Source organism: Martes martes (genome assembly GCF_963455335.1).
Source record: "Martes martes genome assembly, chromosome: 18".
NCBI lineage: Eukaryota > Metazoa > Chordata > Mammalia > Carnivora > Mustelidae > Martes > Martes martes.
The window spans coordinates 27,408,912-27,425,653 of NC_137906.1; the positions used below are offsets into that span (position 1 = coordinate 27,408,912).

The 16,742-nt window shown below is 40.0% G+C and overlaps 2 protein-coding genes across 3 annotated transcripts in view; both read left to right on the forward strand.

Annotated features, from left to right (window-relative positions):
• The window catches only part of SMG1 (SMG1 nonsense mediated mRNA decay associated PI3K related kinase), a gene marked incomplete at its 5' end in the record, with an annotated part of 105,991 nt that extends 102,573 nt beyond the window's left edge, over positions 1–3,418 (forward strand). For both annotated transcript variants that reach the window (XM_080829999.1, XM_080829998.1), the window contains one exon: positions 1,202–3,418. In XM_080829999.1, coding sequence (XP_080686125.1) covers positions 1,202–1,279 — 78 coding nt within the window. In that variant the 3' untranslated portion in view covers positions 1,280–3,418. The remainder of the gene's footprint in view (positions 1–1,201) is intronic.
• Positions 3,419–7,719: 4,301 nt separating this feature from the next.
• Positions 7,720–16,534, forward strand: ARL6IP1 (ARL6 interacting reticulophagy regulator 1). Its single transcript, XM_080830256.1, has 6 exons — positions 7,720–8,303; positions 10,433–10,566; positions 11,043–11,162; positions 13,596–13,713; positions 14,303–14,387; positions 14,804–16,534. Exons 1-6 carry the CDS (start codon positions 8,268–8,270, stop codon positions 14,920–14,922), a joined length of 612 nt encoding a protein of 203 aa, XP_080686382.1. The 5' UTR covers positions 7,720–8,267; the 3' UTR covers positions 14,923–16,534.
• Positions 16,535–16,742: the final 208 nt, after the last annotated feature.

A 16,742-nucleotide genomic window follows, 5' to 3' on the forward strand; every position in this document is an offset into this window, starting at 1 on the left:
TATATTGCTCTGTATGACCTGAAATTAAACTCTTCCTGGTCAAAAATTAATTTCCTTAGAAATTGTCGGGTTTGGGGGGAAAAAAAGCACACAAAACAAAACACACGGGTAATAATGACTCAGGGGTATCTTTGTTTTCAGGTAGGTTAATGGCTTGTGTACTTTCAGGATGGTCCATCTATTTTTTTTTTTTAAAGTCTGCATTCGTTTATTTGACAGAGAGAGATCACAAGTAGGCAGAGAGCCAGGCAGAGAGAGAGGGGGAAGCAGGCTCCCCGCCGAGTAGAGAGCCTGATGCAGGGCTCAATCCCAGGATTCCGAGACCACGACCCGAGTCGAAGGCAGAGGCCCTAACCCACTGAGCCACCCAGGCACCCCTATTCTTTTTTTTTTTTAAGATTTTATTTATTTGAAAGAGAGAGCTTACATGAACAGGGGCAGGGGTACATGGAGAGGGAGAAGCAGACTCCCCGCTGAGCAGGACACAGGGCTCCATCCCAGGATGATGGGATCATGACCTGAGCCAAAGGCAGATTCTTAATCAACTGAGCCATCAGGCAGGCACTCCATGACTGTCTTTAGCTGTCTTATTTGTTTGAAGGATGCTTGGCTATGGTGCTTATTATTGTTTCAGTCATTAAATTTTATATGAAGGAGAGCAGGAGTGGGGTAAGTATAGAGATCTTGGTGCACAACTTTGGTATATGTCATCATTCAGCAGCTGTATATGGAGCATTTAGCATACATTTGGGCCCTCTGGATTCTTTGGATGTAGAGATGATTGTATCTCTTACTATAAAAGAAAATTTAGCTGAGTCAGAATCAATAGACATTTGTCGAGCACCTAACTGTATTTCAGAATCTGCCATGCACTTCTTTTTACACTGCTTAAGCATTTGCTTAGTGACTTCATGTGTTTAACCCCAAGAGCACCTTTGGGGTCAGTGGGGGCCCTGTCTTCATCTAAGGATTTATAAGGCTCAAAGGGGTTGTAACTTTTCCAAGACACACATCTTGTACATAATTCTGTGGGATTATGAGGGAAGTTTAGGTTATCTAACATTTTCAACATAACTACTACACATCCTTTGGGTAATTAATCTGGGTGATTAGAAACTTAATCTTAAACAACTCCTAGAACTCATAATATGTTCTTTAAAGGTCTGAGTGGTTTAATATATTCTCCTGCCTACTTTTACAGGTTGACTATGTCATTAAGGAAGCAACTAATCTAGATAACTTGGCTCAGCTGTATGAAGGTTGGACAGCCTGGGTATGAACGGTGAGACAGTAGATGAGTCTGGTTAAGCGAGGTCAGACATCCACCAGAATCAACTCAGCCTCAGGCATCCAAAGCCACACCACAGTCGGTGGTGATGCAACTGGGGGCTTACTCTGAGGAACCCTAGGAAATCTCGGTGCGCTAGGAAGTGAATCCTGCAGGACAGCTGCACTCAGGGATACGCCCAACACCATGGCCTGCAACCCCAGGGTCAAGGGTGAAAGAAAGAAAGCTCACCGCCTGAACATGGAGATTGTCTTTCTGCCACAGAACAGCTGCAAACGTGTCAGGAGGTTAGCTGCAGAAAGAAATCGGGATGCTGCGGAGCACAGAGTGATTTGGAACTCCATTCCACCTGACCCTGTGTGTACAATCCAGGAAAAAAACAAACCCCGCTCAGAAACAGAAAACTGGGGCCGCGAAGAAATCAGAGCCAAGGAAGATTTGATGCATTCAGATTCTCGTGTAACACTTGTTGCTTGGCAACAGTACTGGTTGGGTTGACCAGTAGGTACAAAAAGGCTATGCGATAAGAATTTCAGAAATGGACTGGAAATGGAGAGCTATGTAACAGAACACACTACATTGGAAGAACTTACTTCTGAAATGAAGGGAAAAAAAAACTACCCATCGTCCTCCTCCCCAATCCCACACCATCTACCCATTCCCCTTTTACCTGATCTAGTAGATTAGTCATCTTTCTAATTTACTTTTATTTCAATCCTTATATTTCATATGCCTCCATCTCGATGTTGTTAACTTAACAACTTATATTTGGAGTGACAAACAGAAATTTCTCCAGAACAACTGATAACATGGAAAATTCAAGGATTGTTTAAAGGTGTGATGATCACATACAAAATATAATTCTGGTTATTTAAGTCATTTCTGTGATTCTATCATGTACAGTTTCCAGAATTGTCACTGTGCATTCAAAAGTAATGAATCTAACAGACATTTGATTTAATGTCTCCCCTTTGCTTATAGTGTGCATTTTTGGGAGGTCATTCAAATTTTCCCTCTTCTGCGATTGCTGTAGTTTCTTTCATAGAAAGTAGCTAATCCAGTGTAATCTTTTACCTTTTTAAAAACCAGGATAGAGTACTATTAGAGTTTTACATTGTTGATGAGAGATTAACAATAAAGTGATGTTCTGGTGGAGGTAGAGTGAGATGTTTTTTAATTGTTTTCTCATTTGATACTTTTAATTTACACTTTGTAAATTAAAAGTGCTTTGGTTTACCTGGCATTTTAGGACATGTACATGAAACATCAGCAAAAATGAGAACCACCACCATCTTTTCTTGAGTTCAGTTTTTAGTCTGTGAAGTACTTTACTTTTTGCACAATTTTAATAGTTGCTGTGAATTCATGATCAAGGTTTCCTTAAATTTAGTATTGCACTTCAGTACTGTAAGCTGAATTGTCGATCCAAAATAAAAATCCAGACTAGAATAGGATTTGTAAAATCACGTATCAACATGAAATAGAACACAAAATCTTGATTGTTTGAGTACCTTTTTCCTGCATTTTAGAGGTTAGGACTGTGATCATTTCTGGTTGCCAATCCTCACAGACAAACTTGAAGGGTATTAAGGAAAGATTCCACATAGCTCTGGCCTTTTCTGTATTCTGATTGCCACATTAATCTATAATCTTAACATACCCATGAGAGAATGCAGCTCAGTGCTTCTCTAATACTTAGGCAAGTATTGCAAGAAAGGTGGTATTTTCAAATACCCGGGTGTCTAATAGCAAGGTTAAGGAACCTAGTGCATCAAATTTTATTTTCTTCATTCATTTGAACCTTATTTTCACAATCAAAACAACCTATCTGGAATAATAATGCCATATTGTGTTATGCACGCTGCTTTATTTCCTAGAGGCTGTGTGGGAGCTACTGCACTTACCACTTGATTACCTCTGCTCTCTCAAAAGTAAAGTCTTTTTCAGCAACATTCTTTATTGTCGGAGGAAGAAACTTTTATCACAGCGATAAAACAAGTTCACACTAGTTTGTCCCTACAGGTAGTATTCAGAAATTGCTTTTTCTTTGGTAAAGAAGAGAAATGAAATAGGTGAATTTTATTGCCTGTGAATTTCAGGCCTCAGAGGTATCTGGCACCTTATCCGAGCAAAAAAAAAAAAAAAAAACAGCTTTATATCAAAAACCTGTGCCTCTGGTAAATGATCCATCACTTTTATTTCAAAATGGTCCCTCAGAGAACAGTGTGGCATGTACATTGGTTGTGGGGCAGATGTAACTGAGGACTTGAAAGCTTGCTCTTTACTGCACTCTAGACAGTAAGACCCCAGTCCGTGCGGTCTGGCTTCCTCTGGGAAATCATTCTGCTGAGCAGCCTTGGCTTTTTGAACAGTTAAAAGCAAACTCCACAGATGTAATCACTGGTGAAATTCAGCCCTCATGATAGAGCAGATTGAGAAGACAGGGCTGTATTTGGGGTATTATCTTGTAAAATAAAGTTTGGAGTGCTTTCGTTAGTCATACATTTTTGATGATATGAAACACCTGTGGAAAACCAGGGATCTGCTCTTCTCTTTTTGTGTCTCTCTCTCTCTCTCTCTCTCTCTCTAAGATTCAGCGGGTATAGAATAACCTACAACCTCTTCAATTCAGAGTACCCTTGGAAATTGAAGTTTAAGTGTTTTGTTGTCTTTGATTTTCTAAAATTGCTTGAATTTTATTTGGTATCTCTACAAAGCTGTGGAGGCTTAGTTGGTGTATGGAGCTGTGTGTATTTCTTAGTTTTTCTTTGGTGTGTCTTGCAGGATCTCATTCTTTCTGGTCATGAGTTGTTAACATAGTTTGCTAGATGATTATGAACATTCTTTTGTGTCTGGCACTTGTGAGTTTTGAGCTATGTGAGATTTCTGTGTGTGAATTGATAATCAAGCTCTTGATCTACTTCCCTACATTGTTTTTTTAGAGCCCAAACCCCACGTTCAGGGTGAGGGTTTGTGTCACAAAGAAAAACTTCCATCACTTCTGCCCTTAACACTTGCCACTATTACCTAAGCTTAGTATGTAGTTTTCTTAATATTGTCTATATTTGGTATTATCTGCATTGTTTTTGTTTGTGGTTGTTCTGATGTGTGAAATTTAAGGAAAGAGCCATTAAAAAATGCCGAGCAGGGCAATGCAAGTACAGCCAAATATTAGAGTTGATGTGCAATCTTAGGTCCTTTTAAATCTGGGGTATTATAGGCAGTACTTTAAATTGAGAAGTCTTCCTGGCCTATTATTCTCCACATATTTGTAATTACTCTGGGGGCTTACCTGTTTTGGCAGTACTAAAATCAAAGGAGCTGGTTCTTCTTTTCTCTCAATTCTTTTCATATTAAAGGAAGCACCTACAATTAGCCTGTTAGTCCTATTCATACACATCAAAAATCAGTGACTGCTTTACTCTTAGCACACGTACCTTTGTTTTAGACAAAATTAGATGTGAAAACCAGTGACTTTCCATTCTCTGTCTTGGGCTTGTAAAATGTCAGTAATTTAGAGCTAGAAGTCTGCCTCCTTAAATCAAGGAGGCAGACTTCTAGTAATGTAAGGGTCACTTAAAGAAGGTAGATTTTGTTTTCAATATATGGGTTATATTAGGAACATTCCTTCAGTGGAGGAAACTAGCATTACAAATTTTTCCAAACATTGCAGAAGGGGAAATCTACTGTATTATGAACCTCTAAGGATTTGTTGCACTTTTCCTGCTTTTTAGGCCTGGGTAACACTGTCACCATCCCTTTTTTACAAAAGGGCAGTGGACTCTGAGAAACTTTAAAGGTTCAGGGGTTAGTTGTACAACGGGAACCCCTTGAAGTCCCTTGTTTTCTATGGGAATTTGGGCTTACTAGGGAAAAGCTTGTTTGTTGTGCTAATGTAAAACTGTCATACAATTAGTTTGATTTTTTTGAAGATGGCAAACTCAAGGAATTGCATGTTCCGAAATGCAGGCTTGTAGAATGTTTTTCTTTCAAAACAGGCTGATTTTGTTCTTTTCCTGGCAGTCCAAGTTTCAGCTCCTATCTAAAGTTTTTGTGTCAGTTTTTTTTCTGGTTTAAATTTCTCTTATATTTCCACCTGTAATGTCAGTGGCAGTATCATACTTCACTTGTTAATTTACCATTATAAGAGCAAATTGAGTTGAACTGAATCTTCCTTGTCCTAGTAACATTGTATAAATAAAGTGGCATCTCTGTACAAAAGGTTGTAATGCCTCCCGATGGATATAATTTTGTGATTGTATTTAAGATTAAAAGTTGAATAAATCACACCAGCTTCCTGAAAATGTTCATAATGCATCTTTTGGAAAACAAAAATACATGCCTACTTTGTGCATATTTGCATTAACACAGCAAAGATTGTATGAAATACATTTTTCAGAAAATAAAGTCTTAAAAGACATAGCATTTAAGCTCTGAATTTATTGGTCAAAGTAGTATTGGTTCCAGAAAACTTGCTTTTGGAATATGGGTAGAGTTTTTTTTTTGTTTGTTTGTTTTTAAAGTATTAATACTTCCAAAAATTTTTGTAAAGCTTAGTTCTCAACTCATTTTTCTTTTTTAAGAATTTATTTTTATCTTTACACCCAATATGGGACTTAAACCACAACCCTGAGATCAAGAATCAAATGCTTGGCCAACTTGAGCCAGCCAGGCACCCCTCAAAGTAATTTTTTTTCTTTTTTGTAAATCTTCGTAGTACTATAGTATTTTTGAGCAGCAGTGAAAATTTTACTTCTGTGGGTAAGTTCTAGTATTGTGTGTAATTTGTTAAGCTTAATAACTTCATTAGTATTTAAAAACAAACCACAGGACATTACTGGCGTGTGTATTCCCCTTGGGTGTGAAAGCTCTGAAGGAAAATAGAATTAAAATGTCAGGCTTGTTTTAAATATCTGGAAATCAGATTGCACTTTGTTGTTGCTAGATTATAAGAGGATTTGTGTTACTGTGTCGTCATGGGGCACCTTTCAAAAGATCACATCCTGTTTTTGTAGTTGAAAAAGCTCAAAAGAAAGCACTAAGGGTAGGTGTTTTTTAAATAATTAAACCAATTGGAAGTTGACAGAAAGACCTTGTACAGGTGCTCCTGGACTGTGAAATTGCAAATAGATCTGGGAGCACCTTCCTTGAGTAACAAAAATATTGGGGAGTGGGGAGACTGCTGCTTGAGTTTTTTCAATTTTTTTCACCTACCTCAATTTCACAAGCTGGTGTTGAGGTCTTAGTATATAGGGAACTTGGGTGAACCAGAAGCATTTTGTAGCAGAGACTGTTTTCCCAAAGTAGAGATGTCATTTTTAAATCGTAAAAATTCTTTGGCTTCTTTGGAAGGAGATACTCCTGGGTCTATACCAAGATTTTTGTACCCAGTGCTTAATATATTCACTATGTGGCTGCTGACTGGGAACTTTGAATTTTCTTTTGAAGAGGGACAAGAGGGCCTGCTCCTCAAACTTAATAGCTTTAAAATCTCCCCAAATGGGATCTATCAACTGGCTGCATCTTACCTACAGAAACTTATTTTCCCCCAAAATGGCACATTATTGAAGAGTCCCCTTCCTTTGCAAAGGCTTTCTTTCCCCTCTTAACGTGTTTCTACCCCCATCCAGACGCCTGCCCCCCAAAGATCCATGGTGAATTTCACACCCTTCCATGAAATTCACACTGCTCCTATCCCCAGTGGCTTTCTTAGGGGCAGCTGTGTCCTCTCACATTTCTTATGCCTTACCCTGAACTGTTAATCTGGGTAGTTATTTAAGGAATTCTTTTAAAATAAATGTAAATTTGTGGCACAATGCAGGTGATTATAAAAAAGAAAAAAGGCTGAAAGGTAAAAGCCATGGTACGTTTTCCTGAAACATCTCTGACCAGGTCAACATTTGGCATGGTTTTGTTCGTGTTAATGAAAATCAAAGCACTTAACGCATTTTGAAATTTTGCAGAGAAAAGACGTGTAATTCATCTTAATATTATCTAGTAGTTCTTCTAGTTCCAAATTGCTGACGAATTCCACTGCTTAAGAGTGGGTTTACATCTTTCCTTAGCAAGACTTCCAGTGTTTGTCAAAACCAGACCCTTTATGGAGGAGCTCGTCGTTTCATAAGTAACAGAAACGCCCTGTCCCAGAAAAGGATTTCCCTGAAGACCCACATAAATAAGCAAACTTTCCCCAAGCTGGAGAACTATGCCCAGATTCTCCCGTCCCCCCGCCCCCAATCTAGCTAAGGCCTTACTCTCAATGGTTAGTTGGGGCAAACTGCCGACAATTTACAGAAACAGCTCTTTCAACTCGTCCTCAAAACCTCATGGGGTGGGCACGAGTGTCCAGCGTCTCAAACTTGGGCTTAACTGCCCAGGAGCCGGGCCACGGCGGCCAGAGCAGGGATCAGGCGAAACGGCCGCAGGGGGGCGCAGCGAGAGCGACGGGCACCGGGCCCTTTGATCGCAGGGAGGTCAGCGTCACGCGCCCATCTCTGCTCTCCGCCTGATAATGCGTGTCCTGTTTCTTCCAGTCACCTTAGTTACTTTGAACTCCAGCAGAAGAGGGTCTGAGAGCTACCATGGTGGCCTCCCCTGATGACACCGCGGACGGACCAAGCCGCGCTGAGGGACAGACAGGCACGGCAGGGGCCGTTCAACCGCTTCCGAAAGACCTGGGCGGGGCGTCACATAGCTTTTGGGCTCTGGTTGGTCGTCCCTTGTCCCCGCCTCCTCGCCCTGCGCGGCCTCGGTCTCCTTTGACCTGGATTTCAAGTCATGCGCTGGGCAGCGGTTGGTCGAAACTTGAGTTCAATCCACCCAATGAGGAGCGGGCTTCGCGGAGACTGTCGGGAAAGGCGGCTGGCCTATATTAGCGGCCTGCGGGGCGTACCCTCGCGCCGGGGTGGCTGTGTGGGTGCCGGTGGGAGGTTTGTTTTGGGGGGCGGCTTGCGCCCACTAAGGAAACACCTCAGGGACGATGGCGGAGGGAGATAATCGCAGCACCAATCTGCTGGTGAGTCGTGAGGGAACCAAGCAGGGCCTCCGGGCTTGGGTGGGCTTGGCCTGGCGGCGCTTGCGGCCTCGTTCCCCTCACCCGTGGTGGGCCCGGCCCTCTCTCCCGGTTCCCAGTCGCAGGCGGCGACGCCTGCCCCTTGGGCCTCTTGGGTAGGTGCGGCGCGGCGGTCGCGAGACGTGTCGACCCCTAACATCCCCTGGGGAAGTTACAAGACGGGGTGAGGAGGGCGCGTGATCTGGCACCGCGAAGAGGGGATGAAGAGGAAGTGGAGGAGGGGGCCTGCGATAAGCCTGGGGTGAAGCCTGGGGCAGAGGGCCGCGAGGGGCCGGCCTATCGAGCGCTTTCGAGCCCCAGGCCCCCGGTCGTATCCGGGTTTCCCCTCTTTGATTTCAACCAGGCTGTCCCTTCGTTCTTTTTCCCCAGTGCTTGGGCAGCGTGGAGGGTCAAAGGGCTGCTGCCGAGAATTTGTTAGAGCTGGCACGGCTTACACCGCAGGGAGGCTCTGAGCTCGCCGCAGAAACTGGGACTAGGGTCTTGCAGGAGGGCCAGTGGGGGGACCTTGTGTTTGTCTGGCGTTTGTAAGGGAGGGGGTGTGTGTGTGTGTGTGTCACAGGATGACTTTAGAATAAGCAGGGGTCTTAAGGAACTGCAGTGACGTATCACAGGCGGACAGATTTAACCTCACTACAGGATCCAGGCAAAATCGAGAGAAATCCTTTTGTCCGTTGGCACAGTAAATAGAGGAATCAAAGAATTTAATCTTTGACGCTTGATATTCCAAGAGTCCAGATGCTAGCGACTTAAGTGACTTTGCAGGGCAGTTTTGATTGTGCGAGTTTTTCAAAATGCGTGACCTGTTCCTTTAAACACACACACACACAGACTTCTCTGTGGTTAGCATGGTTAGCCCCAGACAGGTTCCAGTTAAGAGGATTGATTGAAGCACAAAGAAATTGCCCAAATTCACACAGTTTTTTGAAATGACAGATCCTGGCCTGGAGTTCAACTGCTCTTTCCAGGAGAGCAGTGTAACTTTAAGGAGAACGAGGCCTTTGGCTTTGGATTTCCTGGGTTCAGATCTGTTAACATCTCTCTGTTAGTTCATTAACAATACAATCCTTTTAGCTTATTGGGAAGATTAATTAAAGGATAAGCATATAAAATACTTAGAGTTTCTGGCCCATAGTAATCTCATGTTTAACTATATCAAGCACAATATATAAAGTCAGAAATGTTGAAGTCACCCAAGTGATCAGTGCGGCACAGATAAATAGCATCTTTATTGAGATGAGGCTGCACTGTCCTCTGTCTTTTGTATATTTCCCAGTGATAACATTTATAAGGGCAGGTGGGTTTCTTTCAGTTCTTTTCCTGGTACCAAAGTCAGTTCAGGGGCTTTTTGCCACATTGGCTCATTCCAGAAGTCTCCTTTCAGCAGATTGTCAGATTTGCAGAGAAATCTGAAGTCTAACCAATGTCTTGATAAGTGTAAGAAGCATTCATTGTATTGAGGGGATACATTGAGCTTAAGATGCCTCATGTAATTTGGAGAAAGTAGTTTTACTTAATTGTGCAAACGATGCCAGCATCTAAATGATTCCATTACACAAAGCTATTTTAAAAATTGAATGCTGTTCGGGGAGAGGCTTTTCTAATGGATGCAGAAGTAGGGGTATGAATCAATGAAATGACAGAACAACAGATCAATTCTAACCACCTGAAAAATGAGCAAACTTAAAGTGATCTAATTTTATATTTTGGGTGCTGCTACTTAGTAGTGATGACTTTGAGGAAGCTAATTACCCATTCTGAGGTCACTTTCTTTGTTAAATAGATTTCATTATTCCCACTTTGAGGGGCTCTATAAAGATTGTTACATTATGTATGAAGAGTAGCCCGGTGCTTGGACTTGGAAGGTGACTGTTAAATGCTAGGGTGTCCCCCCCCCACTCTCCCTTAATTGATTTCTGTCTTTGGTACCAAAATTGCACAATATTTAGAAACTAAGATAGTGACTGGGTTGAGAGCTGTTTTACATCCTTGGTGTCTTAAAAAAATTTAACTCTGGGAAGCACAGAAATGTTGGGAGTAGTAAAATGATCGCTTTACATGTTGGTCTTATATAGGCTGCAGAGACTGCAAGTCTGGAAGAGCAGCTGCAGGGATGGGGAGAAGTGATGCTGATGGCTGATAAAGTCCTCAGATGGGAAAGAGCCTGGTTTCCACCTGCCATCATGGGTGTGGTTTCTTTGGTGTTTCTGTAAGTGAGCTGTTAAATTACCGTGGATTGTGCTTGGTATTAATAAGGGCTCAGGTAATACACAGCCTCCACTTTTGAAAGTGCCTTAAATCTTTTGTAATGTGTAATCTGTAAAGAATGCCTTTTCTTAGAGCAGTTCTCCTAGTTTTCAGAATCTGTAGTACTTAGGTAAACCTGGAGCAGTTGAAAAAAATCAGTGGCGCTCATACTTTTTGGTCTTAGAACCCTTTACACCCCTAAAAAGTATTGAGGACCCCAAGGAGCTTTTGTCTCTTGATGTTTACACTAACCATTGCAGCTATGATGTCATCACATTCTGAAGCTTCCCAGAAAACCACTTGTGAGAAACTGAGAATAAAAAGGGCAGATAACATCTTTGAGACTCAAAAGACTAAGTGAATAAACATCTTCAGCTAGGATAAAAATGACTGCGTTTTTCTCAACTTCATTAATTTTTTTTTTTTTTTTTTTAACAGGACTATCTACTATCTAGATCCATCTGTTCTGTCCGGTGTTTCCTGTTTTGTTATGTTTTTGTGCTTGGCTGACTACCTTGTTCCCATTCTAGCTCCTAGAATTTTTGGCTCCAATAAATGGTAGGTCATATAATAATTTGGCTACTTTCTGTAAAGTTACTGAGCCTGGTGGCTGTGATTGGTATGCTGCAATTAAGCAGAGAATTGTCTAACAATTGGATACCTAGGGTTAGGATTGTTGCTTTTATATGAAGAATTTTTTTGCTGTTTCAGTTATAAATCATGAATTTCCAGTACTTATATCTTCACAGTTCTTTTATAGTTCAGCATTTATTTATTCTGAAGATCTTATTTATTTTTGCGAGTGCAAGCAGGAGTGTGGGGTGGGGGGAGGGCAGAGGGAGAAGCAGACTCCCTGCTGAGTAGGATCCTGGGATCATGACCTGAGCTTTAAGGCAGACGTGTACCTAACTGAGGCACCCATGCACCCTACATTCATTTCACCTTTTCCTCCTTTCTAGACATTTCTATTGAAGTGAGGTTTTTTGAGGTAATGTTTTATCAAATATTGCAGAACTCATAATGAGCTTTCCAGAGAAACAGCGTGTTTACATTTTACATTTATTTTCTTTGATATTTAAGATAGTATATTTTGCAGGCTGTTTTTGAATGAATATGAAAGCAGTAATGTAAATTTTTGTCCGTTTATTTAGCAACTATTTATTGATGGTCTACTTTTGTGTTAGGGACTGTGCTGAGTGCTGTGAAATATTTTGACTCTTAAGATGGATCTTGTGTTGGGTGCCTGGGTGGCTCAGATGGTTAAGCATCTGCCTTCAGCTCGGGTCATGATCCTGGGGTCCTGGGATTGAGGCCCGTATTGGGCTTCCTGCTCAGTGGGGAGCCTGCTTCTCCCTCTCTGCCTCTCTCTCTCTCTCTCTGTGTCTCTCATGAATAAATAAATAAAATCTTAAAAAAAAATAAAAAAAAAAGATGGATCTTGTGGTTAAGGTTGATGTTGATGCATTGTAGTTGTAGCTAGCTAAATGCATAGCAAGTGCTTCAGAACAGATGCATAAAAGTATTTTTTTAACTTTCCTCTGGAATGTTGCATTTCTCACTTTTGATCAAAATAATGAATAAAACTAGATATTGGAGTAGATTTTTTTTTTTTTTTTGTCCTAGTTGCTTTTCTCCCTTGGTTGTTTATTTTAATTTGATGAGTAGTCTACATGTACCCTTGGGCTTTTTTTGTTTGTTCCCCTGATAATAGCAAATTATAAAATAATTCTGTTAAATACATGCCTTACAGATTTTTAAGAACAAATTTGGACATTTTAGGCAAATTTTCTTAGGTTATGGGATGATTAAGCATGTTTTTTAAAAAATGTTTTCCCTCTAGCAGAATGGATTAGTTAGGAAATGCTCTTTGATTTGTTTTTCACATGTAGTAGTGAGTTGCATTGCTGTTTTTCGGGCAATTTTGTAACCATGTAATGTAGCAACTTAAAGGAAATCAACCCCTGACCTTGACTTTATTAGTCAGATGACATTCTGATCTGCTAATTCATAACTGCTAGAGAGAAGTTTTCAGAAACAAACAGTGGTAGTTTCATGGTAATCAGTGTGTAGCTCAGAGAGCAGTTTTATTTTTTGATCTTAATGAGGAAGAACACTGTTGCATAGCCACAATTCAGCCTTGACCATGGCCAGCTTGTAAGGCCTGGTTGTTTACAAGAAGTTCCAGGGCTCATCAGGAACCCTTCTGCTATATCTATCACTGCAGTTTTACAGGGATGAGAGCTAGAAGAGCAAAAGGAAACTAATCCCCCCCCCACACACACACACAGTGTAAGTTGTACTTCCTGACAGCATCCAACGTATCTGTATAGCAAAGACAGTATAAGGGTGATTTTTTTTTTTTTAAATCAGAATCCAGAAAATAAGAAAAAGGGCTTTCCTGGAGGATCTTTTTATATTTCTACTGCTGTTTTGTTTGTATTTTCCCTCACTGGGACTAAATTTACAAAGAATTTGGATTTGAGCTGTTTGTTGCTGCCTTGGCATCAAGTGTATGAAGCCCAGCTGAGGGTATCATGTTTGGAATGCAGGACTTATTATCTTAGCGGAGAGCACTCAAATACAGCTGTGTGTTAGAATCTTCACGTCTTCCTCAAAATAGTGAGACCCTGATGGGCTACAACCCAGAATTCATTTGGATTTGAAAAATAATATAGGCATAGAGAAATTAATACCGATTTCTGCATGGCCCATAGTAGCCTTGAGTCTTTTGTTACTATAATTGATCAAATGTGGTTTTAGAAGTACGGATTATCATTGCTTTGTACATACACGTCTTTATGTAAAAACTTATTCCTGAGCTTGCCAAGCTGTCTTAATGATACGGAAACTTTTTCACGATTATAAGATAATGTGAATTGGTTTTTTTTGTTTACACTTACTTTAGGAGATAGCTTTTTAAATTTGAGAGGATGATATATTTCTGTTGACTATAAAGACTTGCTTATAGTGAAGGGGAAAATTTTTTTGTAGGACCACTGAGCAACAGCAAAGATTCCATGAAATTTGTAGCAATCTGGTAAAGACTCGACGTAGAACTGTGGGCTGGTGGAAACGTCTCTTTACACTGAAGGAAGAAAAGCCTAAAATGGTACTTCTTTTGGTTTGATGATTTCAGTAAAGCAAAATTTTAATATTGGGTCTACTTTTACTTCATTATAGTCTAATGATGGGCTTTTTAATGGTTTGATATTTATATTCAGTAGTTTGATGTATATCATTATCCATTGGTTTAACTCCTTTCAGTACATTCGTAAATGTTTTATGAATTAGACTGAATTATTGGAAGTTTTGCATTTAATTTTGTACTCTAGTAGAGCAACATTTTTGTTTCTTTTTACTTATTGAAATAAAGGACAAATACTTAAAAAGAATTTGTTCTCTTACCTCTTAGTTTCACATAAGGTTACAGTGTGAAGTATTAATTGTAAAAGTAATATAATTTATTGTAAATTAATTTATACAGAGAATTAGAGTAATTCTAGGAGGGAATGTATGTAAATTCTATAAAGTAGATCTAATGGAGTTTTCTGTGGATTTTATATAATATATAAATAACAAGTCTAAAGAAAAATGGTAATAATACTGGATTATTTTCCAACCTTTGAAACAACATCTTACAGTTAAGCTTCCTAGTCTTTTTCTAGGATTTGATACATTTTTGTTGTTTTCATTATTAGTACTTCATGACCATGATCATTTCTCTTGCTGCGGTTGCTTGGGTGGGACAGCAAGTCCACAACCTGCTGCTCACCTATCTGATAGGTAAGTCTTCGAGGAAGAACTGTAGGCATATTCTGGCCACTGAAGTCTGATTGGAACTTAGTCAACAAATATGTGTTTATCAAGAGTAAGGCACAGTTGGAGGAATTGGGAGGATAGAGAGATGACTAAAACCCATGTCCTTGTTTTCTGGGAGTTTGTGGTCATACAGTAAGTTAAGACAGAACATAATAACCAAGGTAGAAAGTGACATGCCAGAGGTAAAAGCAAGCAGTGTGTGTTATCTGAGGTTGGGGGTGTGATAGCAGAAGTTCCCGGGGATAAATACAGTGAAAGTAATGGATTTTATATTGGTTCCTCCCATTAGAGTGCCTAATAGTCTGAGAAACTACCTTCTATAAAATTTAATAATCTATAGGAAATTAATTGCTATCTCCCTCATTCTGTTTATTTTTAAGTGACTTTCTTACTGTTGCTTCCTGGATTAAATCAGCATGGAATCATTTTGAAGTACATTGGAATGGCCAAAAGGGAGATAAATAAGCTTCTCAAACAAAAAGAAAAGAAAAATGAATAATGCATCTGCTTTATTCAGTGTAATGAATGGCATATACATTGTCCTTGGGAACAGTTTCTATTACGCTGTCTGGATACTAAAATGTTACAGAAGTAGCTCTTTGCTCTCCCTCGTTCTGCCCTTACTTCGTAGAAGTTCAGACTTGCCAAGTAAGGCTTTATGTCTTCATGTGAAGTGTAGCAGATGCTTTCTCATCAGTTGGCCTTATATGGACAACTCATTCGTGAGTACTTGTTTTGATTTTTCTCACCCAGGTTAATTGAATTCTTACCTTTAGGCAACTTCCTTTAAAATAATATAGTGGTGAACTTCACCTTTTAGTACAGTTAACTGTGACTATGCATAATTGTTCCAGTTGATCTTTGCTTTAGCTAGATACAAGCTAGTGGTGTGTGGCTACAGGAAGCTGGTTCTACTGTCTGCTTGCACAGTCTGCTTCCACTGTCTGGCTTCATGAATACAGAGACCAAGTTTACCACTTCCAATTAAGAGACCAGTTAAGATTCATTCCTCATGCTGTTTCTAAACTGTAGAAGAAGAATCCTCTGGAATAAAATGAAACCAGTTCCATGCTCTAGTATATGTTGGTTTCTGCCTTGTGCAAAACTTAGTAATTTGTAAGAAACATTGATCTTTCCTCCCAAATGGGGAACAGGACAGGCTTCGAGCTCGAGTCTCCTTGCTCTTAGACTTCAAGTTAGTAGATCCTTAGAAGCTTTTTAACAGCAGGCTTCCAGAAACTTGTGTTTAGGATTTTTAGCATATTTTTAATTTCAGATTTTCAGCTGACTGAAACTAAAGTATGTAATAGGTTAAGACTCAGGTCTGTGACCTTCACTCCAACACCAGCCAATAAAGGACAGAAGTCTTCCTGTACTTAGTCAAGACTTATTTCAGTAGAAAATAATCTTAGGCTACTAATTTTTCGAGACCAGACTAAGCCTTTAAAGGTAAGCCTCAAGATTCTCATTTGAAGGTAATTGCTGGCTGCTTTGGTCCCCAGAGATTTGGCATAGGAGGTGGTGCACTGGTATCTCTCTCTCTTCCTTGATCTCTCTCTCTCTCTGAAGTACGCAAGGGCTGCTGGGGAAAGCGGACTTTTGGCGACGATAGGTGGCCTCTGGTCTACAGAGAGTTTGTAACTGCTTGGAATGTGTCTTGGAATCATTCTCCCTCTTGGTAGCTAGAGATTTAGAATAGCTGAAATCTGTAGGAATGAACCTCTGAGGGCCGAAAATGTGACATTTGGGAACAGTTCTTAAACTCTGATTAACTAGCTGTAATATAGTTTTGTGAATTTATTGCACTGATGCTGGACCTTGTGGTGTATCTGTCCCTAAATAAGTGTTTCCTCCCCTTCAATCTGACTGTAAACGGTAGCACCCATTGTAGCATATGTTTGATTTGTTTTTTTTTTAATGTTTCATATGAAAACTACAAACTACCTTAATTTTTACATGTGTTTCCTCACTGTAGATAAGCCTATCTTGCTCTCTGGATTTTTTTGTGTATATGTGATCTACCAATTAACTACTTTTGCAGTTTTAATCTTGTATTATTTCTTCTACTTTGTTTTGTGTAAAAGGGGAAAAATAAAAAAAGCTGGAATCCCTCCTTGTGTGTCTTACTTTTTTATATCTTAGCCATTAAGGTGTTTACATTGTTTACATGATTGGATTTGTGCATCTGGTTAATGATCTACGCTGGGTGATCATTACATGCCTACACGATTCTCTTTAAGAACAAAATGAAAGAAAAGGTAAAAATTAATTCCTCCAGCAAACATTCAGGCACCATGCTAGACGGAAAAGGAGATACAA